General features: G+C 55.3%; 1 protein-coding gene across 1 annotated transcript in view; it reads right to left on the bottom strand.

Moving 5' to 3' along the window:
• Umodl1 (uromodulin like 1) overlaps positions 1 to 23661 on the bottom strand; it is a 52779-nt gene that overhangs the window by 6894 nt on the left and 22224 nt on the right. Inside the window, exons 8-20 of the mRNA XM_048803708.1 lie at positions 22471 to 22583; positions 20817 to 21036; positions 20022 to 20159; positions 18294 to 18848; positions 16729 to 16986; positions 14855 to 14967; positions 12042 to 12255; positions 9793 to 9930; positions 8553 to 8872; positions 4393 to 4538; positions 3681 to 3917; positions 3308 to 3467; positions 1614 to 1698 (exon numbers count right to left, since the gene is read on the bottom strand). Coding sequence (XP_048659665.1) covers positions 1614 to 1698; positions 3308 to 3467; positions 3681 to 3917; positions 4393 to 4538; positions 8553 to 8872; positions 9793 to 9930; positions 12042 to 12255; positions 14855 to 14967; positions 16729 to 16986; positions 18294 to 18848; positions 20022 to 20159; positions 20817 to 21036; positions 22471 to 22583 — 2697 coding nt within the window. The remainder of the gene's footprint in view (positions 1 to 1613; positions 1699 to 3307; positions 3468 to 3680; positions 3918 to 4392; positions 4539 to 8552; positions 8873 to 9792; positions 9931 to 12041; positions 12256 to 14854; positions 14968 to 16728; positions 16987 to 18293; positions 18849 to 20021; positions 20160 to 20816; positions 21037 to 22470; positions 22584 to 23661) is intronic.

Genomic DNA, 23661 nt, shown 5'->3' with positions numbered 1-23661 from the left:
TTACCAGGCTACCTGTGTTATCCTACTTCTCGCCGTCCTCACGATGCAGGATGCGAGGCAAGGCACTGCACTTGAGTGATCCCTCAACGGACCTCAAGGAAAGCATGTCCTATTGCATGCGGGTTTGACGTCCACGCCCCGCCCTACGAAAAAAGGCGTCGGCTGATATGGGATCAGGTCTGGGGAAGGCGCCTCCTTAGGACTGAACCATACATTGCAGCCACTTCTGCACAGTGGGATAGGACCTCTGCTTTTGCCTGCATTGTTATATAAAACAGAAGGGGGAACTGTGGTAAGCCATTCTTATAGACCGTGGCCGCCATTAGAAGATGGCGCCGGCTTCCACTGTGGCCTGTGATAAACAACTCCTTTTATGGAGAGTTGGCGCGCAATCCCTTACCACCCTATGAGAGAGATCCACGTGGCGGCTTGGGATTGGGACGCGGGGGGCTTTATTAAGCTGTGCTTGGGCGTGTCGAGCAGCGGGGTGCTAGAAGATGATACATGACTCAAGGCCTGAATAAACTGCTGAAAGAAGAATCCTGTGTCGTGTTTTCCCTTGCCGGCGAGGGGTCGCGACACTTCCCAACTCATACATCATAGCCTAACAATCATACTCAGTTCTACTAATTCCAAGTCCAAAATTTTTCATACTAGTTACTAGTTTCATACTAGTTTTTAAGGAGGGTGTCCCTGAAGTTGCCACCACTGTCCCTGGGCCTGTCACTGGCCAGAACTCACTCCTATGGACACACCTAGATGCCAGGGAGGCTGGGAACCAGATTCCCTCCCGGGAGCTGTGAGTCAGCTACACCTGAACTCTCTCACTATGGAAGGGAAGAGAAGAAAGTTGGGGACATCTGACGGTTTCTGTCAAATGTCCTCAAACCACAAAACCATGACTTTTTCAAAACAATCTGATCAAGCTGGCGCATTAGCCCACGCCTGTAATCCCAGCGGCTGAGGCAGGAGGTTTTCGAGTTCAAAGCCATCCTCAGCAAAAGCAAGGCGCTAAGCAACTCAGTGAGACTCTGTCTCTAAATACAAAACAGGGCTGGAATGTGGCTCAGAGGTCAGTTGCCCCTGAGTTCAAACCCCAGTAAACAAACAAACAAACAAAAAAAAATCTGATAGATCACATTAAAAAAGAACTCATTTTCCTGAAAACCAGATTCTGAGACTACGTGAGATGTAATTGGCTGAGGAAGGTTTATACTGAGGGAGAACGGAAGCACTGGGCTTCTTTTTTTGCATCTTCTGAATACAACAGCTTTTTCACACACACAAAGAATTGGACACCACCTGTTTACAGCCTCCCCCTTGAGCCCCTTCCCCTTCACCCACCGTGTCTACCCAGGCCAGAAAACCTCCCTGGCTCCCCAGGGCCAGCTGAAAACAGCCCTGTTCAGCGGTGTCTGACTCCGAGCTCCATCTCCCCAGAGGCTCGTGACACGTAGAGAGCCATCCTGCTGGCTCACAGGGACCCAAGGACAAGCTCAGCCACCGCCGTTTCTGCGACCACGGGTCTGTTAGGAGACTCAAAGCTCCGCGTTTGGAAGCAGTTGCTCCCTGAGCCCCCTGCTGGTTAATGGGCTCTTTTCCTGTGGACTCACCTTGTGCCCGCACGAGGGGCCCCCAGGACATCTGCTGCACTTCAGAACCTCTACTGCTTCTCGGTGACCGGAAGTCATTGCAGCTCTGTTGTTTGTTCAAAGGAGAAAAGGTCAAAATTCGTGTCGCAACACCATGGGGAATTAACTCCCTCTCAGGGAGGCCGGTCACCTGGGAGAGTTCTGTCCCCTGGTCATCAGGTCACGGGTGGGTAAGTCTAGACGGGGCATGGGAGCAGCGGGAGACCAGATAGTGGCTCTTCCCAGGTGGGACATGCCTGGGACAGGAGGAGCAGAGCACACCAACCAGGGAGGTGGAGGACCCTGGCCACCAAAGTGACCACGCCTCAGGGGAGGCTGAGTCCCTCATGCCTCCTCCAAAGGCTGCTGCTGCCATCGCTCCTCTTAGTGCCTTTGCCTTACAAACAGGTGCCTGCGCTGGGGCCTTGGGCAGTCAGCTCACTCTGCCTGCCATGGTGGCTCTGTGTCCTCCAAAAACGCGGACTCCTAAGCCCAGCGCATGTCACTGAGACCTTCTCAGGTTCAAGTGGCTCATAGGGCTCTAATCCTGTATGGCTGGTGTCCTTATAAAAAGGGGACACCTGGACACAGAGACAGATACGCACAGAGGTAGAACCGTGTCTCAGGCCAAGGAAAGGCTGAGGCTGGGAGGGCCTGGGCAGAGCTCCCTCTCGGCCCCGGGAGGGAGCAGGCCTGCCGACACCTTGCAGTTGGAATTCTGACCTCAGCTGAGACCGGGGGCTTCTGATTCGTCCTCTGTCCTGTTTGTGTACCTTGTTACAGCACCCCTGGAAATGAATGGATGCCCTTCTGAGGAGCTAGGGGAGACCTATGTCAAGGTCAGACCACACAGACCACAGGACCGGCACTTCCTGCCGAGGGAAACTTGTGCCTGTGACCTTCTCATGATTTTTGAGGACTGAATGGTCCAGGTGGGCACATGAGTGTACCCCCAGCACCTGTCACAGGGAATCATCTGTTCCCCGTAGGACAGTCTACTATTTGAGAAAAGGTGACATTAACTCAGTTGGCCACATGGTGCTTCTTCTCTTATCCACGACCTGCCAACAGGCATGGGTGGAGCCCAGGAGCAAGCACATCCTCCAGAGGAGAGACACCCCCGCACGTCGTCTGAACAAAAGGCCCGCAGAGCCGGCTCCTCCTCGGACAGCGCGTGACCACACGTGGGTCACTTTGCCTATGACTGGTCTAGAGAACAGCTCTGAAACTCAGGATTGCAGAGCACCTTGCAAATTCAATGGTGTGAGGAAGGGAGACGTAAAGCTATTCACACTCCCTGCGAGAATGTTGGGCACAGGGAAGGAAAAATCTACCACCGCGTCTGATATTTGGTAATGTTTGTCAATGTTGAGAGTCCACACCAGGCTAAGTAGCACTTCTGCGCCTAAGTGTTCAGCTGGCCACCTGGGGGAGGGGCTTGGGCTGCTGGGACAGCTAGGTGAACAGCACAGCCTCAAGGTTGTCCAGCCAGCCACATACCCGAGGTGCCCCAGCTCTCCCTGGGCCTCTGCTGCACTGCCTCCTTCCAATACCAACCTGCAGAGCCCAGTGTCCCCAGTCAGATGCCCCTGAGTCCCAGCTCTTATTAACAGAGCTGCTTCCTCATAACAATTCGAACTTGTGCCAACCGTAAGTCAAGGAGCACAGACACTTACTATCTTGCACGTGGCTCTGGGGGACTCCACGCAGACACGCAGCCTGCAGTGCAGGTAGACCACGGAGTTATTGATGAAGGAGAAGATTCTCAGCTTAAACTGGGCCTTGCTGGAGTTGCCGTTCTCGATCACACTGGTGTAGGTATTGGGGACGGGGCAGCTGAGGGGGAAACAGGGCGTCTCAGCACACGCAGGCCCTGCTGGCCTCTCAGGTGGCTCCCTCGTGACTGTGTCTGTCTGCGTCCCCCAGGCCCCGTGGGAGTCACCAGGTCCTCTGAACCGGGTCGACATCAGTGTTGGCCTGGGAATTCCAGGAGTCCCCAGCAGGCGACAGGCCAGGAGGGCAGCGGGTGCAGCATCCCCTGAGCCCTACCTGTTGTTGATGAAGCTGAAAGTGACGGGGTCCCGGGCGTTGCTGGAGGGGGTGGCCCAGCACTCCGTGAGGACCACCTTGAGCTTGCTGTTCTGTCTGCAGAGCCCCACCTCGATGGTGATGTCTTCGCTGGCGGACACACTGTGGTTTGGAGGGATGGGAGAATCTCCGATGAACAGCTGCATTTCGGTGACAAAATTCCCAGCGCCGTGGAGGTCCTCGAGGATGGTGTGAACGCTGCAGGGGGGAGCGGCACTCAGGAGGGTCCTTCTGCCACACCCTGACCCATGCCGCCTCCAAAAGCAACTCCAAAGAAGTGTGGAAATCGATGAGAACCCCTCAGTAGAGCAGATGGGGGCTGTGGGCACAGATTGGCCACCTGGGTCAGCCCCCACCTGTGTTGGCAGAGACTCCTGGGCAGGTGCAGCGGGCAGAGAGCCTCACAGGAACGGAGCCCCAGGGGTGCCTCGGAGAGGCTCGGCCTCCTTGCTGCTTGACGAGGGGTGCATACTTAGCTCCTCTGGTCAATCCTAAATTGGACTGAGACAGGATTGGGGAAGCTGACAGTATTAATCAGGCCCCAGCCACTGTTTATTTATATAGTCAACCTCAAAGAAAGGGTCTCAAATGGTGGAAACCATAAAGACCCCTAAGATCAAGGTGCTAGGGAGGAACTGGCGCCGTGGAGTGGCCAGAGCGGCCTGACACTCACCCCCACTCTGGGGCATAGCCCAAGGAAGTCAGGAGGTCATTCTGGAAGGCACAGTGGATGGGGCTGAGGATCTTCAGGTGGTGGATGATTCCCTCTGGGGACAGGTCATTCCTCAGCATGGTCCTCACTACAGTGTTTGTCACATTCTGGGTACAAACAGGGACGTAAGTGAGCTCCCAGGGTCCAGAAGGCTCCTGACTGAGCTGTAGGCCTCGGCTCTGGGTGCTGGGAGTTCTTTTTAAAGCTTACCCCCCAAAGGGTAAAACCCCTGATGACTGTTTCCTGATGTAGATTGCCAAAGAGAGCAGGAAGCCTTGGCTTCTGCCTCCAGCCGCGTCCCCCCAGAAGGAGGCACGACCCGCCAACGGCACACAGTCCTTTGCATTGGTGCAGAGAAGTCCCCAGGGAAACCTTGGCTCCTGAAAACCCTCAAAACCTCTTGAGAGGTCCTGAGCTTGGAGCACGCAGGGTTGATGGATTTCCCTTCCTCAGCGGGCCCTGAACCTGCTGAAAGCAGCTGTCACACCAGGTGCTCAGCCGACTGAGAACTCAGGCCTCCATCTCCAGGCCCCTCCTCTGTCCCTGTAGGAGACACTGACTTGGGGGACACCAGCTGGCATATAAAGCACACCCACGCACCATGGTGGACGCAGACCTCTGCTGGCGGCACCTTAATGCCTGCTCTGTGGCCAGTGCTAGCTTGGGCCTGAGAACCCGGCCGCCATCTGCCAGGGCCCCCCCGCTCACAGGACGCAGAGTCCTGGCTCAGGACGGGGCTGCCGAGAGCTGCCGGGCTCCCCTCAGTGGCCCACTCCCCACAGCAGCCCTGAGGCTGAGGCTGCTGCTCGCCTCCCTCTGAGACCCCCCAGCATCTGGAGGAAAATGAACAAAGCCCAGATGAGTCTTCTTGAGTGTGTGAGTTGAGGGCTGGAGGGGGCGTGGGGGGGTGGTCTCTGCAGCCACTGGGATCCTGCAGGTGGCTCCTTACTGGGGGCTTTGAGAAAACAGTCGTGCTGGACAGACACTGAGCCTGCATACATGCACACTCTGCAATGGCCTCCACTCTCCCGGCTGACCGCGCCTTCCTGCCCCTCCAGCCCACTCCACACCCACCACCATGTTGTCCCTTGAGTCTACCTCTCCTGTCTTTGTCCCCGCCCGGCCTCCAGGGTCTCCCTGCTTCCCCTCCCCAGGGTTGGGCTCCTTGCTCAGCCCCAAGGCCAGAGTCTGAGGCTCTCCTCAGGAGTCACCCTGTCAACCTCCACCAGTCACCCCCGTGCCTGTGGCTCTTGGTTTCACCGGCAGCCCACCTATCCCTCTGAGCAAGCTTGCCCAGCTCCAACCGGCAGTGCCTGAGGGTGAGGGTCCCACCAGCCTCATGGCCCTCCAGGGCCTGAGGCTGAGCACAGGGCACCGCACCTCACTGGACCCACAGACCTGCTGAGCCACCAGCCTCAGCCCTAAACTGGCTAACACTCCTGGGCCCAGAGTCAGGGGACTAAGTGTCATTAGCACCTGCGACACCCAGTCTGCTCAGGTGTTGGGAGGATCAGGGCATGTGGCCCTCCCCACCCTTTCTTCTAGAAAACAAGACCTTGCATTGCTTTCCAGGCCTCCAAGGACAAAGCCCAGGCCCCTGGGTTCCTGCCCTGATGTTAGGAACTGCCATCTCTCGTCTGGCTTCCCTGGCAAGGACGTCCTTACAGCTCTCAGCTCCTCCATCAGCTGCCGCACCCCTGCCGACCGTCCCCTCCGTCCCACCCCTCACACAGCCGTCCCAGGCCTGCGGGACGGTCCACCCTGCCAGGCATGCTGCCACCAGGCCCAGCAGCTGCTGGTCTGAACCACAGCTGAACTCCCCTGAGAGTTTTCTGTCTCCTTAATGCCACCACGGCCACCTCCCCTCACCCCATGGGACTACCTGGGCCTTCCCTTTCTAAGAGGAGACCCTTCCCAAAGGGCTCCCCTTGTCCAGTGCCCTCCCTGCCAGAGGCCCCTTTCCCACCCAAAGCCAACACAGGCTCCCAATGAAGACGGTGGCCCTCCCCAGGGCTTAGGCATGGCCCTGTACCCCAGCCCCCCCGAGAGGGTCCCTGCACCACTGCATCTTCTCTGAGTGGCCAAGATCCTGCCACAGATGGCACATTCCTCCAGGGGGACAACCCCGCGCCTGGGGCTTGGCCCTCAGTTGGACTCAGGAGGACCCAGCCCTTCCCCAAACAGGGATTCAAACGGAGAGAGGAGGGAGAGAGTGGGGCCCACGTGGACATGGAGACCGCCTTCCAGGAAGCAGGACCTGGGCCCAGAGGTGCCCACGTGGACCCCAGGACCTCCAGGCCCAGAGTCACCCAAGGGGCAATGTGCACAGGGATGCGAAGGTCTGCAGCCCAGGAGGACAGTTTCCCAGGCCACGTCCCAGTCCAGAGCCTTGAGGTCCCCGGAAGACCTGGAGCCATGTTCCTCTGACGGAGTCACTCTGACAAATGCCACCACATCCCCACCCACGCAGTGGCCATGCACACTCACCCATATACTCACACACTCACTGACAAGCTCAGCTTGCTTGCCCACGCTCACACTCATACATGTGTACAGATACATCCACACACAAACCACACACACACTCACATGTTAGCAACACACTCTGACATGTTCAACTCACACACACATAATTGTACGTGGGCCCACCTACACCTATCTTCCCATTTATGCTCAGATTCATGCACACATTTACACACACCCTTGACACATACAGCCATGCACTACAGACATGCACACTTGTGATGTTTACATGCATGTACATGTAAAACATCACACACAAAACACACTCCTACATTCACACACATGCCCATTTGCACACACACATACACAGCTATGCAAATTTACATACATGCACACAGATACATGCTCACACATGGATGTGTTCAGACACACACACACATTCAGCCACTCACACACAGGCACAACTGTGCACACCCACAGATGTATCAAACACATTTACACACGTGCACACACTCTCACACACACAGTCAGTGCCTGCACACATTGCTACATTTTGGATTGGAACGTCCATGTGTTGAAGGCCTGGTGCCAGCCCACGGTGCCACCTGAAGGGGTGGGACCTTGAGGAGGTGGGCCCCCAGGCAGGACTTGGGGCGTGCCCTCCAAGGAGGTGTTAGCACCCAGCCCCTTCCTCTCTCTTCCTTTGCTTCCCAGCTGCCACGAGGCAGCTTTGCCCCACCATGCGCCCCCGCCATAGTGTTCTGCCTCGCCACACGCCCAAGAACAACGGCCAACAAACTGAAACCTCCAAAACCGTGAGCCAAAGTAATCCTTTCCTCTTTTAAGTTGATTTATCTCGTGTATTTTGTCACAGTGAAGGAAATCTGACTAATACACATACACTCATTCATACATGTCCATAGGCACATTCATATGCACATGTACACTCGTGAATGTTCCCACTACACACAGGCTCATCCACACACGTGCACACACCTGCACACAGGGATGTTCATTCATATGTGTAGGCATATTCACATGTATGCACACACGTGTGCACTCATGTACACAAACACACATGCACAGGCATATTCTTACATGTGCACATGCTTGGCACATTCATGCATAGGTGTGTTCACTGTATGTGCACTCGCATGTGCTTGTATGCTCACACATATACACAGGCATATTTGCACACATGCACATGCATGCACACGTGTATCTGTGCATGTGTATAGGCACATTCACTGTGTGCATATGTACACTCTTGTATGCTCACATATATACATAGGTGTATTCAGACCCACGGGCACTTGTCCACACTCACATTCCCACAAGACACCTGGCTGTCCTGCCTCTTCTACTCCTGCCTCTCCCTTCTGCCTGCAGTGGGACAACTCTCTGAACCCTGACTCAGACGGACCCTAGGCCCTTTGCACCAGAACGCTGCAGGATGGAGCTCACATCTCCTTCCTATTTCTTTGGTGCAGGCTGGGCTGATCCTGACCTCCATTGCTGGGTTCCCTTGCTTAGAGTCAGACAGCTCAGCAGCCAGGGTCTTGCCTGGCCCTCCAGACCAGACGCCAACCCTCCCCATATTGAGGACCCGCTGACTCACAGACCCTGCACCCAAGTGTGCATTCCATGTCCGAACTTACACTTTGCACAAGGGTCCCGCACTCTCCCCAGCCGGCCACCAGGAGCACGTGGGTGCTGTTGCTGCTGCTCACGTTGCAGGAGGGCTGTCCCAGGTACAGGGAGGACTCGGGGATGGCCTCCTGCTGTAGGAAGCGTCTCTGGATGGCGATGGCCACCTTCTCAATCTCACAGAGCACCCTGACTGCACCGGTCAGGTTCAGCCGTGGGCGCAGGTCCTGGGGGGTGGGCCTGTCACCTGGCCTGAGCGCAGCCCTGGTCCCTACTGGTGTGGGGAGCTGCTCTGGGCTGGGGGCCTGGGTCAAGTTGCCAGGAGAGCTTCCTGCAGACACAAGGAGACCAAGGGAAGGGGTGGGCTTCTGTGGGGCTGACCTGGGTGGGCACAGAGCTGGGGAGTCACTACACCCTGCAGCAGCCACACAGGGAACAGCCGGCTGAGCCACAGTGGCACACGGCATGCTGTGCCAGCCAGCTTTGCACTTTGCACAAGGGGCACCTGTGGCTGGGGACCTCAGGGGATAATGCAGGGATGTGCCAAGCTGTGGGCAGGGAAAATCACCTGTCCCCGGAGGCTGGAGGCTGGCCACTCATGGGCCATGAAGCCTCCCTTCAGGACCCCATGCCCCTCACCCCTGCCTGGATTCCCTCTTGCCCCAAACACTCCACTGGAACACCCACGAGAACCAGGAATCACGTCAGGCCTCCAGGGCGTGCCTCCGTTCTCAGGTGCCCTGTGCTCACGTGGACCCCAGGCCCCGGGCTCCGGTCAGCGGGCCTCACATCCTCCTTCCCGGCCCTGCTGGCCCCTGCTGGCCTGGGGGCGACCTTCCTTCACCTCGGTGGGGCTCCCCTGGTGCTGTGCAGCTTCTCCCCACACACACCCCAGCACCTCGTCCTGCAGCCACCCGACTATGTGCTTGGACCTTGACCACCTTCAACAGCCTCTCTTGCTCAGTGACCCCCCAACACACCCTGCCACGCTGCCCTCCTTGTCATGTGCCTCCTTAGCTGCTCCTTAAGACCAGCCCCAAGACTCTCTTCCGCAAGCCCTCCCTGAACAGGCTCTGGTCAGAGACAACTCGGTCTCTGTGCCTCCTGCTTCTACCCTAAGCAGAGCATGTTGCACACACGCCCCACGTGCACCCAGGAAACTCGCCCCAGGACAACAAGCCCACTCATGAGAGTCCTTGAAAGAACAGATTGTGGGACGGTGTTCTGGAAAGGGGATCATGACACTGTCACCTTCGCAGGGTCTTCCAGAATATTCCACGTGGAAGTCCGGGGTGTCTCCCTGGCAGCTGCAGGTGAAAGACCCAAGGGTGTTCCGGCAGGATGTCCCCAGCACACAATCGTCCTCCTGCCTCTCACACTCGTCATAATCTGCCAGAGTTTAGAGAACAGAACAGGAAACATCGTGGGGCCCGCGGGTGGCAGTAGGAGAGGCATCATCACCAGGCTGATGGCTCACCACGGCCCCGAGGGGAGAGCAGGTCCTTGGAGGCAAAACTGAAACGACCCCAGGAGAGAACACCACGTGCATGTGGCCAGCTCTGGAGGGCACGGGCTGCTGGGGTGGCGGGGAGCTGCTGTCGGGGCGTCTGCAGAGGCTGCCGTGCAAGGGCGAGGGTGCCAGCAAGGCAGGGTCGTCCCCCAACCTCTGGAGAGAGCCAGCAGCCAGGCCCCCGATCTCCCTGCGCCCCAGGCCTGTGCCTCCTGCCCTTCCTCCTCACACTTGGCTGCTTAGCTACTCAGCAGCAGGCCTGCTGCAGAAGATTGGGGGAAACAGGAAAGCAGAGCACAGACCCAGCACCCCCAATTCTGCGAGCTGGCTTATTTCCACCTGGTCTCTTAAGACAGACTCCAGGCCCCGCGCAGCCCAGTGGTAGAGCACTTGCCTGGCCTGGGAGAGGCCCTGGGTCGCAGCCTCCACCGACACCAAGCATGTTCCGCCTCTTTCCTTCCCCTGTCTTTCCAGCACCTTCCACCCCAGCAAGCCTCGTTTTCATCATGGACAGCGGCATGTGCCAGGGACATGATTTAGTACACTTCCTACCCCAGGACTGCTGCAGTTCCAGCTCTTTGGCTTTTAAAGTGACCCTGAAGATGAATGTGTTGTAAAAAAATGAGGGCTGGGGACCTGGCCCAGTTGGTAGAGGGCTTGCCTCACATGCACCAGGCCCTGGGTTCAATCCCCAGCACCAAAAAAACATCAAAAACATGGTCCCAACTGAGCCCTGAGAGTCCTAGAAGTGATGCTCCGACACCAAGGTGGAGGGACCCCCGTGCAGCACTTGGTGTCTACAGCTGACTGATTTCTGAGAAGGGGGAGCAAATTCCACCCCCAGCAACCCCTCACGCCCCTGCTCATGGAGCCTTCATTGGAACTCACACATTACAACATGAAGATTCTTTACGTGTCATTGAAGGTGACCCTCTTTGTCAGTCGCTTGCGTCGTCTTCTCTATTTTCTCTTTGGGTCCCTGGGGCACCTATCTACAGGGTTCTTGCTATTTATCGTCTACTTGTGTGATCTCCCTAAACTTAGGATATTATTCCTCATCAGATTACTGAACATTTTTTTGCTCACTTTATAATGGTGCCTTTATTTTGTTTGATGTAGAAGATTTGGGTCTTCAGGGCTGGGGCCTGACTCACTGATACAGCCTGGCTCAGCATGCACAAGGCCCTGGGTTCAACCCCCAGCACCTGAGGGAAAAGAATTGTGTATTTATGTAGTCAAGGATTTCAGCCTCTCTTCTGGAAATCCAGTTTTCTTTGGTAAATTCTTCTCATTCCAAAAAGTCAGAAAATATTAATCCTCAATTAAGAAGTCTTCAATTTTTCATACATGTAACTCATAGCCACTTAACATTTCTTTTTTTTTTTTTTTGGTACCAGAGATTGAGCCCAGGGGAGCTTAACCACTGAGCCACATCCCCAGCCCTTTTTTATATTTTATTTATCCAATATTTGATAAGATATTGCTAAATTGCTGAGGCTGGCTTTGAACCTCAGCCTCCAGAGCCACGGGATTATAGGCATGAACCCCCGCCACCAGCTTATCATTTCTTCTCAAGCATGATCTGAGGAAAGAACCTCTTGTCTCTTCTCTCTGCTCTTCTTGCCCTCTGCCCCCACTAGGATCTTCTGGGAGACTGCCTGGGAGGAATCTGGCTTGCTCAGGGGAACGCATCTCCCTCGGTCCACCAAAATGGGCAGCAGGGGCAGGGCAGAGCGACTTCTGAAGGTAGCACATCCCTGGGTCTCTGCAGGTTCACCTGAGGATGTTTCCAACCCTTGAGCCTTAGCAGTCATGAAGGCATTGAGAGAGATGAGGAGGGGCCCATCTATCCCACAGTCCCCGCTGGTTTGTCAGAAAGACCACAGAGGAGGCTCATGGGCACATCCCCCCAAACCAAAGGCAGCAGCCGGCCTCTTGCTGTTCCAGTTCTGAACCTGGGGGAGGTCCCCACCGCCTAGCCTTCACATACCCCATATGGAGGCACTGTCCCTGCTCGCTTCCAGCAGAGACGAGTTCTGTAGGGCACAGAGGAACGCCACAGACACCTCCCTGACATCCAGGTCCACGGTCACCAGCAAATCAAACTCCACCACGACGCTGCCGTTGGTGATGCTCGTGACGTCCACTCGGATCCCGCCGGAGTCCATGTGTTGACGCAGGGTGGCCGGCAAGCGGTCCCTCACCTTGAGATTTAAAAGCCATGTGAGAAAAGTGGCCTGCTGAGGACATGGGTCACTGGTCCTAAGGACAGCTCCTCCTGGGGTCCTGCCCGGCTGCACGGCCAGCTCTCTGCAAAACTGTCAAGGCCACAGGTTGGTTCTGCGCTCCTTTCCTGTCTGCAAGTCCCCAAGCCAGCCCGAACACCTGGGAGAGTCTGTGATACTGAGAAGGGTCCTGCTACTCCCCCAGACCAGGCGGACAGGTCAAGCACGGAGCAGGAACACAGGAGAGGACCCTGCCTGTAACATGGGGGTTCCAGCTGACACAGAAACCTACAACTCAGCTCAGAGACACAGAGAGCAGGAGCGTGAGTGAGAGGTCATAGGAGCCACCAACCACTGTCACCTGTCAGAGGCCAACTCCCCCAGAAAGCCCATCCCCACATCTGCCTGTGGTGACACGGATAGCTGCTGTCACTATCGATACGGATGTAACAGTCGGCTTCTTCCGGCCCCTGGCTTCCGTGGGGAGGTCTGCTTAGTCCTGAGTCATTGTGACCATGCCAAACGGATCTCAGGCCCTCCCAGGAGAGGATGATGAGTCGGGTGCCTCTTTAACCCGTGGTCTCCATGTTCTGCATACATCTTGTCATACAATTATTTGCTATCCTAAGATTCCAGATTAAAAAAAACAAAACAAAACAAAACAATTATCCTCAAACACAGGCAAAGAAGGAAAGAGTTTAACTGGGAAAGATGAACCAAGAAACCTAGGGTGGAGATGTGGCTGCCTGTCCCTCCTTGGGCCACCAGGCCACCTGGAAGGTCAGTGTATATAACTACCCCTGTACCTAGAGGAGGTGGTGACGCTCACCATGGAGCCACCACAGGAGCTGGAATCCCGGAATAGCGGAGGCAGGACCCCAGGTCCACACAGCTCCACAGGGCCAGCTCCCAGAGGCAGCAGCACTCATTACCAGCTGGGGTGCTGAGGGGTTGAACCAAATCACCTGTCACACCCACCACTGGGTGGCGCTGCCAACCCCTCTCTACACCCATCCAATTGCCACTAGAGGGAGGAGACGGGTGGAAGGGTGAGCGCCTGCACCATCCCTTCAAACCAATGTAACCCTAACCAAAACTATGGAGATTTCTCCCTTGCTAAGTGGGAACAATATGCCCTTAAAAAAGAACACTCTGGGGGTGGCAGGGATGAAGCACAAGAAAGAGTAGGAGAAATAATTTTTGTAAATGCAGGTGACCTAGCGCCATAGCAGCATTAGTCATAACAGGCAAGAAGTGGAAGCCAGCCAAGGTCTACCACGTGGTGTCTGCACAAACAGGATGTGGTCCTTCCATGCAATGGGACAATATAGCCACAGAAAGGAGTTCCAAGAATGAACCTTGGAGACGTGGCGCTAAGGGGAAGGAGCAGACACAGACGCCACAGGTTGTGAGCTTCCATTCCAAGACAGTCCAGAGCAGGCAGTCCAGAGACCGAAAGCCCAGGAGTGGTGTCCAGAGGCAGGGGGAGGCAGAGGGGAGTGACTCACAGTGGTAGAGCGTTTCTCTTAAGGATGTTAAAATGATGTGGAATTAGATAGTCGTGATGGCGGTATAATCTTGCAAATATGGTTAAGGTGTGCACTTGAAAAGATTAACATTAAACAGAGACATGAGGTGGGAGGGAAAGGGAGAGAAAAGGGAAATTGCATGGAAATGGATGGAGACCCTCATTGTTAAACAAAATTACATATAAGAGATTGTGAGGGGAATGGGAAAAAAAAAACAAGGAGAGAAATGAATTACAGTAGATGGGTAGAGAGAGAAAATGGGAGGGGAGGGGAGGGGGTAGTAGAGGATAGGAAGGGCAGCAGAATACAACAGACACTAATATGGCATTATGTAAAGATGTGGATGTGTAACCGATGTGATTCTGCAATCTGTATACGGGGTAAAAATGGGAGTTCATAACCCACTTGAATCTAATGTATGAAATATGATATGTCAAGAGCTTTGTAATGTTTTGAACAACCAATAAAAAAAATGTAGTCCCCCCCCCAAAAAAAAAAAGAAAATCTGGATTTACCGTTCGGGTAGAAAAAGTAATTATTTGCAAAAGTATGTTTTCCTTTTAAAAATATTCCTTATAAACTTATCTTAAATGCATTATTTTAATATCATATTTTATGTAGTGTTTTATGAATTTATTGCAAAAAGTAGGCATGTATGTATGAAATCATTAATAAATATATTCTCTCACAAAAAAATTAAAAAATAAAAAACATAAAATGTGAATTTTAAGTATGTGAAATAGATCTCAATGTTTAAAGTTTTTTGTTTGTGTGGCTCTTTTTAAGCAGGGGAGGGCCTTTCTGCTTCACGGGGTCCTACAATGAACAGCAAACCGTGTGAAGCCAGGGTGTGCAGGGGACAAAGTGTGTCTCCCTTCTCCAGATGGGCCTGTGCTGGTCTGGTGGACACCAGGGCCATGCCAAAGCTTGTAGTCCCAGCCACCTTCCTATAACAGGAGTCCCCTAGCCTGCAAGTCTGACTCCTGGTTGGATGAGGCTGGAGCGCCCTTGGCCTCCCAAAAGGACAGAAGGGCCTGCCGCCCACTCACCCTTCTGAAAAAGAGCTCCAGGAAGCGCTGGTGCTCCGTGCTGCTTGAATTGCACAAGGATTCTGAAAACCTGACGTTTGCTAGTCTGACTCTGCCACTGAGTTTCTGGGCGGCTGCAGGATGGAGAAAAGACATATTTGGAACAGCAATGCTGCAGGTCACAGACTGTCATTTCCGTCCCGTGGCCATATTTCCATGTTGGCCAGAACACCAAGCCAAGGCCAAGCTGTGCTCCACAAAGAAAGAACCAGCCCGACACCACAGACACAGCCCACGGGGCTCCAGAGTACGAGGGACAAGGGGAGAGCCTCCCGGGGCTGCAGGACCTGCTCAGCCCTGCCACTCTTCCTGCACAGCTGTCTCCCTCAGGGCTGTCACCTGCAAGCCAGGACAGCTTTGAGAGCAAAGGGAGACTCCAGCAAATAATTAGGCCAGGGCTACTCTGTAGACGGGTGTCCCAGGGAACCAGGACACAGGGCTCTGCTAGGCCTCTGATGGCAGCCTGCACCATGGCAGGGAGCCGAAGTCTGGTTTGGTCAGTGTCCCCTCCCCTCACAGCTCCTTGGCTCCAGGGTGTGTGGCAGTCCCACTGTGGTGCCATCTGAATCTCTGCCCTCCATGGGCCTTCTAGTACACCGGACAGCACTCAGACGCATCCCTCCTTGTTCAGGCCATCACCACATACTTGTGAAGCACTCGCTACACGCCAGGGTGAGTGGGCAGTGAGAGAGAAGGACAAGCTTCTCCTCTTGGGGGCTTAAAGTGTGTCCCCTGAGAACTTCTCGGTCTTTATACACACCACAAAGCTGTCCAGCTGCACATTCCTGGATGAACCCCAAGCCCCATGTCCTGGGGCCATTGCTGTCACTGCACCTGAAGGCCATGAATCCAGAGCTGTGACAGGTGGCATATGCAAGCTGATCTGACGCAGGACAAGGACACAGGTGAAAATGGATGTAGACCCAGCCTCAGGCACGGGGTCACAGGCCCATGTACATTTTGTCCCTCCAGAGAAAGGGAGAACCTTACGGAACAGCTTCAGCTCTCGGACTCAGAGGCCACCTTGCCTGGCCATCCAACCGACACTGACCTCCCTCTCCTGCTGGCCATGAACTCCCACATGCTGCTCTCTCACTTCCCAGCCCAAGGCTGATTAGCATTTTGAATTAGACCAAAAAAAGTGCTAAGCTGTTCTAATTGCACCGCAGTAGGTCATCTCTAGCACCCCCAAAGATGGGACCCCCCACCCTGGAGACCCCACATCAATGCTTGGGAAGCTCCCTGAGACTTGAGGACTGCCTGCAGTTTCACACAGGTGAGTCACATGCTCCGAAAATATCCAGGTGACAGGCTAATGAGGAACAGAGAAGAAGGTCATCTGACTGTGTGCTTATGGATAGGGACCTGCTCCCGCATGTTGGAGTCCATGCTGGGCACAACTCAGTTCTATCCCCATCCCTCCGCCTATGGCACTGGGCTCTGGGGACCACTGGTAGGTGACTGGCACCTCTCTGAAAGCCAAGTGCACAGAGTCGAGGGAGGGGACAGACCAGCACCATGAGCACTTCCCTGCTATGTACCAGAGGGCACAGATGGGCAGCACTGGGCACGTTCTGCAGAGCCACCTCCCTGCCACGGTCAGGCCAACTGCCCCTGAGGTGCCACTCCTGTCCTGCTGACTGAGTGGAGTGAGAGGGACGTGGAAACCCAACGGCCCGCTAGTCCACCGGGCTCTCGCCAGCCTTGGGCTCCTGCCGTTGCTTCACCCTTTTCTGACCCTCCCTTTAGGACAAATGGTGAGGGCTGGGCCCACTACCCCGACGATGACGTGCCCTGGTGAAAACACCTGGCGACAGGCGATCTGAAGCCCTTACCTGTCCTCACTTTCAGGTGTGCTCGGGCACCTTCTTCCCCACACACTTTGGCCACAATCTCCACCAGGTGCAGGATGCCAGGCTCCAGCCCCGACACAGTCATGCTTGTGCCTCGGGTCTCCAGGCCCACGGCAGGGCTCCGTGGGGAGGCCAGGGAGAGCCGGAAGGTAGGGTGCAAGGTAAGGTTCGCCACCCATGCCAGGTGGAAGCTGGTGCTGGTCACATTGGAGACCGTGACCCTCTCGATAGGAACAGGGGCTAGGAAGTGGAATACAAAGGCCAAAGTGGAATCTATCCAGGTGTTCTTAGAGAGGAGGACTCCCGACACCGAGGACCAAGTCCCGTCTCCGACCTCGTTCAGTCCTTCTCTGAATATCTGTGGAGCACCTCCTCTTCTCCATGCTTGACGCTTGTCCCCTGAGAGCCAGCAGGGGGAGTGCTGGCCGTCCCAGCACCACCCCAGCACCCCTTGGGGCGTCCTCGCGGGGCCCCCTAGCCTGGCTCCCTAGAACTGCACCCCTGCCCCCTGGGATGATAGGAAACAGGTCCTGGCTCCGCTCTGTTCCAGAGCCAGGTTCAGCCACAGCCCTTGGTCTGTAACTGCCCCAATGAGGCCTCTTCAGTAGGTGCTGGACAGCTCCTCAGCAAGGCTGCCCACACCTGACCCCAGGTGGACATTCCTGGAGGCATTGCTGACCTTGAGAGCTGATCCAACAGGGAGCCTGTGGCTCCTGATGGGACAATCCTGGCCCATGTGAGCTTGAGAGAGAGCTCCACCAGGAGCTCAGGTGGCAGGGCGGAGGAAACACCTGGCAGAGCTCACACTCAGCAGTTAGTCCAGTTTGCTGGGGTCCAGGGCTGAACCAGCTCTGCACACCCACAATGCAGATGCCAGGGTAGCCTCTGGGGGGCTGTCACCACCCAGGCCTATTCACTGCAGGGAGCAACTTCTCTCCCGGGCTGTCCCCTGGGCTTTGTGATGACTAAACCCTCTACTCACAGAGTGGATCTGCTGGGGGGGGGGGGGTAGCACAGCTGGTGGGTGGTACAGGCAGCTGGGGGTATGGGAGAGCTGGGGCTCAGCATGGCCAGGTGACGAAGAGCTGGGGGTGCAGAACTGCTAGGAGGCTCCACAGGACTGGGGCACATACAGTGTGGGGTGAAGGAAAGCCGGGGTGCAGAGTGTGGTGTGCTGTGACACACTGAGGGCTCTAGCCAGCCAGGGAGCAGAACACTGGGGATGGTGGTACTGCTGGCACCCAACACTCAGGGTCGCTCCAGCAACTGGAGGGCTACACACGCCGCAGAGGCTCTTTCCCTGGCTGACTTCTGCCCCAGCTGCTGCACACGGGGGCCCTCAGGCAGAGGAGAGGAGAGGAGAGGGGAAGGCTGGACCAGACACTACCACTGAGGTCCCACTGCTCTGGGCCTGGGTCTCCTCCTGCACAAGATGACAGAGATGGCCCCGCATTTTTAGCAGACTTGGGACACCAGGCTCTGGCTTGGTCACCTGAACACACGAGCTGCCAAGTTCCCACTGGGGTCTCCATTCTCAGACAACTCACCACAGGCAGGGAGCTCCAGGGGGGCAGGAATGGGGGTGGACACCAGGTCTAGCCAGGGAGAAGGCCCAGGGTCCTTGTCCTGCAGTCTTGTGGCGTTCAGAGATGTCTTTTGAGTGGGAAGGCTGGTGTGCCACACACCGTGGCCCGTGGGGTGCTCCGCAGGCACAGGCCAGAAGAGTGGATCCATGGTGGGGCTCCCCCGTAACTGTCCAGGGGGGTCCAGTGGGCTGTCCGTGTCCCCCTGAGGGGAGACATGGGTTGGCCCAGGACCCCTGAAGGAAGAGGTGCTGGTGCTCCCTTGGCTGGTCCCCAGGCCCAGGGCCATACTGGGCGCCTCCTTCTCCACGCCTTGCCCTGTGCTGTTCCTGTTGTTCCCGACTGTGCCACTGCCCCCTCTCCTGGGTGGGGGTCTTGGGGTCTGGGCCTGGCTTGCTGACAGGGTGTCCCATGGATGCCTGGGTCTGAGGGACAGGGTGGTTGTCCCTGTGCCGAGGGCTGAAGCTGTCACCCCTGTTGCTGCAGATAGTTCACCTCCCGTGGGGCTCACCACATCACCTGCAAGACACGTCCGCCATCTGACACCAGGAACATCTGAGCAAAGCCCCCCCAGTTCCTCCCACAACCCGAGTCCTCCCTGCGGGAAGACACGGCCATCAAACAGGACTGCCCTGCCTCCCCAGGGACCCCAAAGGGACACAGGCAGGCTCTGTGGCGTTTAATGGGCCGTGTCAGCAAGATGGGGCTTTCTGCCTGCAAAGAGGAAGCTGAGACCCCCCCCAAAGCAGACAGGAACCCACCTGGGGGCTGCAGACCCAGGGCCGGAGGCAGGGCCTAGTGCTCACAGGCCTGAGATGGACCCCCAGGGCTCTGACCCCCAGGGGAAAGGGACAGTTTGCCCAGTTTATACTCAGAGTGGGACTTGGTGCTAGTTGCTCTCAACTCTAATGTCCACATTGGATAAGTAAGAGAAGTGGGAGACAAGCAGTGGACACCTCGGAAGGCAGGATGGACACTGAATGTCCCAGGACAGCTCCCCCTGGCTAGACCTGGCATCCACCCCCATTCCTGCACCCCTGGAGCCCCCTGTCTGTGGTGAGTTGTCTGAGGATGGAGACCCCAGTGGGAATTTGGCAGCCCATGTGTGTTCAGGTGACCAAGCCAGAGCCTGGTGTCCCAAGTCTGCTAAAAATGCAGGGTCTTTCCTACTCCTCTTTCCTGCCACACAGGCCTCAGCATGGATGTCAGGCGTGGCTGGCCCCCCCACTGCCCACACCCTTGTCCAGGGCAGACGAGGCAAATCACCACAGCATCTAGAGTCTGCAGGTGGCTCTCTGCTCCCTGAGCAGCACTCTAGTGGCCTCTGCACTAAGACTTGGGGCCGAGAGGTGGCGGAGCAGGGCTCAGAGGCCCCACAGGCCTTCGTCCAGCTCACCTGGGCTTCTACTCCCTCTCCAGTCTGAGGCCTCCCGGGAAAGAATCTGCCTTCCCAGGGGCTCATGGTGACTGGTGGGTTCCTGTACCCCTTCCTTTAAAAAATCTATTAAAATTAAATTTTACAACTACACTGGCATAAAAGTGGACAGAACAGGCTGAATTTGTTGTTGTATATATTTAGCATCATATTATTCTCTTTCTTCTGGTTTTAAAAGAAAATTAAAACATTTCCATGGACACTTGCATAGCTTGCCCTCCTCCCCCAGGTCCCAGAGCGGGGCTGGGGACACGCACCCTCACAGGCCCGGCCAGCCCGGGAGGGGTTGGCGTCCCTGGTTGTGCGGCACTGGCAGGTATAGGAGCCCTCGACGTTGATGCAGTCGGCGGCGGGGGAGCAGTCGTGCTCCGAGCTGTCTGCACACTCGTCCCAGTCTGCCGGGGACAGAAAAGACAGAGCCAGTGAGAAGAGGGCCAGAGAGAGCCCAGAAAACAGGAGGACACGGGCCAGACACTTCCGGACTGTTCTCCTTGGGGGAGAGGCAGAGTCTGCCAAACACCACGGAGTCCAGCACCCAGGAGCAAGAGCCCCTCCTGGAAGCCTGACCTCCAACCTGACGAGCAGACCGACAGGTGGACGCCTTGCTGGCCTTCACCTGGGCTGGCTCTCTGGGGAGTAAAATGAAATGGCATGTGAGCTAATCAAACAGGCCCACGGGTAAACTTCCACAGACACCTGCAGCGCGGGCCCTGACCAGACACAGGGAATGCCCATTCCCTGTCCCCAGGTGGACCCCTGGCCCTATTTTCCTCAATATTCTGGGCCTGCAATTAACAAGAGGCACCATCCAGAGGGAATAAGCCCTGTCTCAGAGTGCCTTCCCCGGGCACCTCCTCCTACCTGGAGCCATGAGGAGTGGGGTGCAGAGCGGGGGGCCTGACCCCGGCCCCTGGTTCTTATGGAGAAAAACAGATAAAAATTTGCTTTCCTTTACTTTATCTCCTTTTGGATAAAGAAAGATTGACTCAAAATAAAGTCTCCTAGAGCACAACCAGCAGAGGGACATCCTGGCGGCACAGTCCCGTGCGTACCTTGCACAGCCGTCCCCTGCTGGTCAATCTGGAACACTGTGCGTGAAGGCAGCAGCTGGAGCCGGGGAGCCAGAGTGGAGACGCCCACTGGAAACCCGGGGTCTTGCACTGTGATCCTCAGCTTCACCACCACGCTTCCCGCCTGGAGAGACGCCATCTGCATCCTCAGCTTCCCACGTCGGTAAAGGTCACAAACTGCTGGTGGGAAGGAGTTCTCGACCTAGCCAAGAAGAGGCGACAGGGCTCAGACATGGCAGCAGAGACACCTCTCAAATCATGTTTTTCCCTGAGTCAGTCGAGCCTGACCTGGTCTTGTTGGAGAACCCAGAGTGACCTCTACAGTCAAGCTTCCAGACCTGCAGCATCAGATGAACAATCCACTCTGGATGTTCTGAAGTCGGGCATGCAGGTGATTTGTATATGTGGGTGAGAGTCAGATAGACTGTTGGATTTATTGAGGGACTGATCGATTGACAGAGAAGAATACCAAGGAACAGTCTCCATGGCTATTTGGAGCTGTTCCCCTCATTACTGGGTTGTGTCTCCAGAAAATACACAGACAGAGCCCAGGGCTCAGGGTCACCTATGTTCTATCAAACACCAGCCTTACCTCCTACCTTCTGCCACGCAGTTCCTGTGAGCTCAAAGAAATTAACATTGGAAAAGAGTTTTCTAAGAACCCTCAAAAGCTAATTTCCCCCTGTAGATGAATGCTGGGAAGCAACATTCTGTGAGGCTCTTGCATTTCCACACATCCTGCAAACAGAGGCACTAACTGCCCTTTTGTTCCAGACTGTCTTTCCAAGGGTGTTTATATTATGAACAGCCTTGGGAGACAGTAATGGTGGCTCCCTCTAGAGCAAAGACCGCCCTGTTTACTGTCCAGTATAACAAAGATAACATCTCCTTCTGAAGAAAGGCTTAGGCACTTTTGCCTGCAGCCTATTATAAAAGATTTGGGTTCCCTAAATGTGGGGTTCCTCAGCTGTGACCTGGACCCCCTTTATGGGCATCATCCATCCACCTGTACACCCAACAGAGCCAAAAGGGCCCAACATCATGCTCAGGCCACTTGCAGTTGTGGGAATGACAAGGGCTCTGTCTCTGACCTAGCGATCTCTTGTCTTTTGCCACATTTACGACACTGTGGCAGCAGCCTATTCATTCACAACAAAGGTAAAAGCTCAGTCCTTTCATAATTCTTGGTGATTTAGTAAGCCACTTCCTCTCCAGCTCAACATCTATGGATAGATGGTATTTAACACTGGCTTTGACTCCCAGGCTGCGCACTGGACATCTCCTGTTAGCCACAAGGAGGAGGGGATGCTGAGATGATTGGTAAATGCTTCACTGGTGAAGCTACGCCATTGTAGAAAGACAGGTTCCCAAGCAGATGGTTCAACAGCAGATCCAGCTGTGTGTTCAAGTGGTGTAGACCTTGCAATCAAACACAAATTCTGAAGACAGATTGTTCAGGGACAGGGTTGGGTGGGGTAAGCCATTACTGTGTGATTTGGGCTTGGCCTGCCTAAGGCTGCAGTGACATGTGACTTTGCCATGACCACAGGGGAGGAGCTGGGCATATTGCCCTCCCATGGGTAGTCCTTGCCCAGAGGACCCAAGGTGAGGAGTCTGGGGCCACATCTGGCTTTACCTCTTGCAGCAGCTGTCGGGAGAAGTCCCTGTGTTCCACGCTGCTACAGTTGAGTAGCTGCTCCTTCAGGTTGCAGTTCACGATCCTTATTGTAAGTCCAAAAACCTGGGCATCTGAGACAGACAGTGGTGCAGAATAGCTGAAATCCTGGGATTCAAAGCCACCTGCTGCTCTGACAGTTTTCTAGAAAGTCTATTTTTTGATGAGGAAAGATTTTTTTAAAATAGATCAAGGCATGAACCTTAGATTGAGCTCAAACTGGGAAATCCGATTTACCATGTTTATACCTGCAATGGAGTGAAAGGACTGATTAACATAAGCCACACTTATGGCCAGGACAGGAACACTGAGGAGCCAGGTGCAAACCCCACAGTCCACTCCAACAGGAACTGGTCAACCAGCACCTGTGGGGTAGGAAGGTCCCTTCAACTGTCCTTCCCCAGGGGGCTGCTGCTTCCCTTTGCCTCTTCAGAACACAAGGCCCAACCCAGGCCCCCCAAATTAGGGTGACAAATTGGCCCCAGTTGCTGGAATCTTCCCGGTTTCAGTGCTAAGAGCCCTGCCTCTGTCCTGTGCAAACTATCATCAGCCATAAAGCTTGCTGTTACTCTGATGCTGGGAAAAATACTCCAAATGGGACAGGGTGACTCATGTCACTTTCATCACGTGCACAGTCAAAAGGTCAGGAGCATCGGAAACAGGCCCTGCTGCCTCTCTGGATGCTGCTGAGTGTGGACAGTGGCTAGCTGACCCCGCCCTGGCTCAGCTCGGTTAGCAAGCTTTAGGACCAAGGAGGTCATCACAGACTCCTGACCCAAACAAGACCTCCCAGGATGCCCAGTGCACCCCCAAAGCACACACACACTCCTAGGATAAACTTTAGGCTACAAATCAGGCACAGGAAGAACTGGAAGAATGACTAATAATAAAATAGAATCATAACAACACGCTGTAATAGAAGTTATTCAACATTTGCAAATTATTTGTAGAATTTTCCCCTCTCATGTTTTTACACCACAGTTGATTGCAGGTAACTGAAACCCAGAATGTGAAACCCCAGATACTTCCAGGCTGGGCCCCCCCTCTTAGCAAGAGACCCCCATGCTTGGCCCTGGCTTTCGGGCCTTGATGCGAGCCCCTCCTACCTCTGCCTGGTCAGCATCACAAGATGCAGTTGCTGAGCCCTGAGGA

Source organism: Marmota marmota, unplaced genomic scaffold (genome assembly GCF_001458135.2).
Source record: "Marmota marmota marmota unplaced genomic scaffold, marMar, whole genome shotgun sequence".
NCBI lineage: Eukaryota > Metazoa > Chordata > Mammalia > Rodentia > Sciuridae > Marmota > Marmota marmota.
The sequence above is the reverse complement of the archived record's forward strand: the minus strand, read 5'-3'. Positions and strand labels throughout refer to the sequence as shown.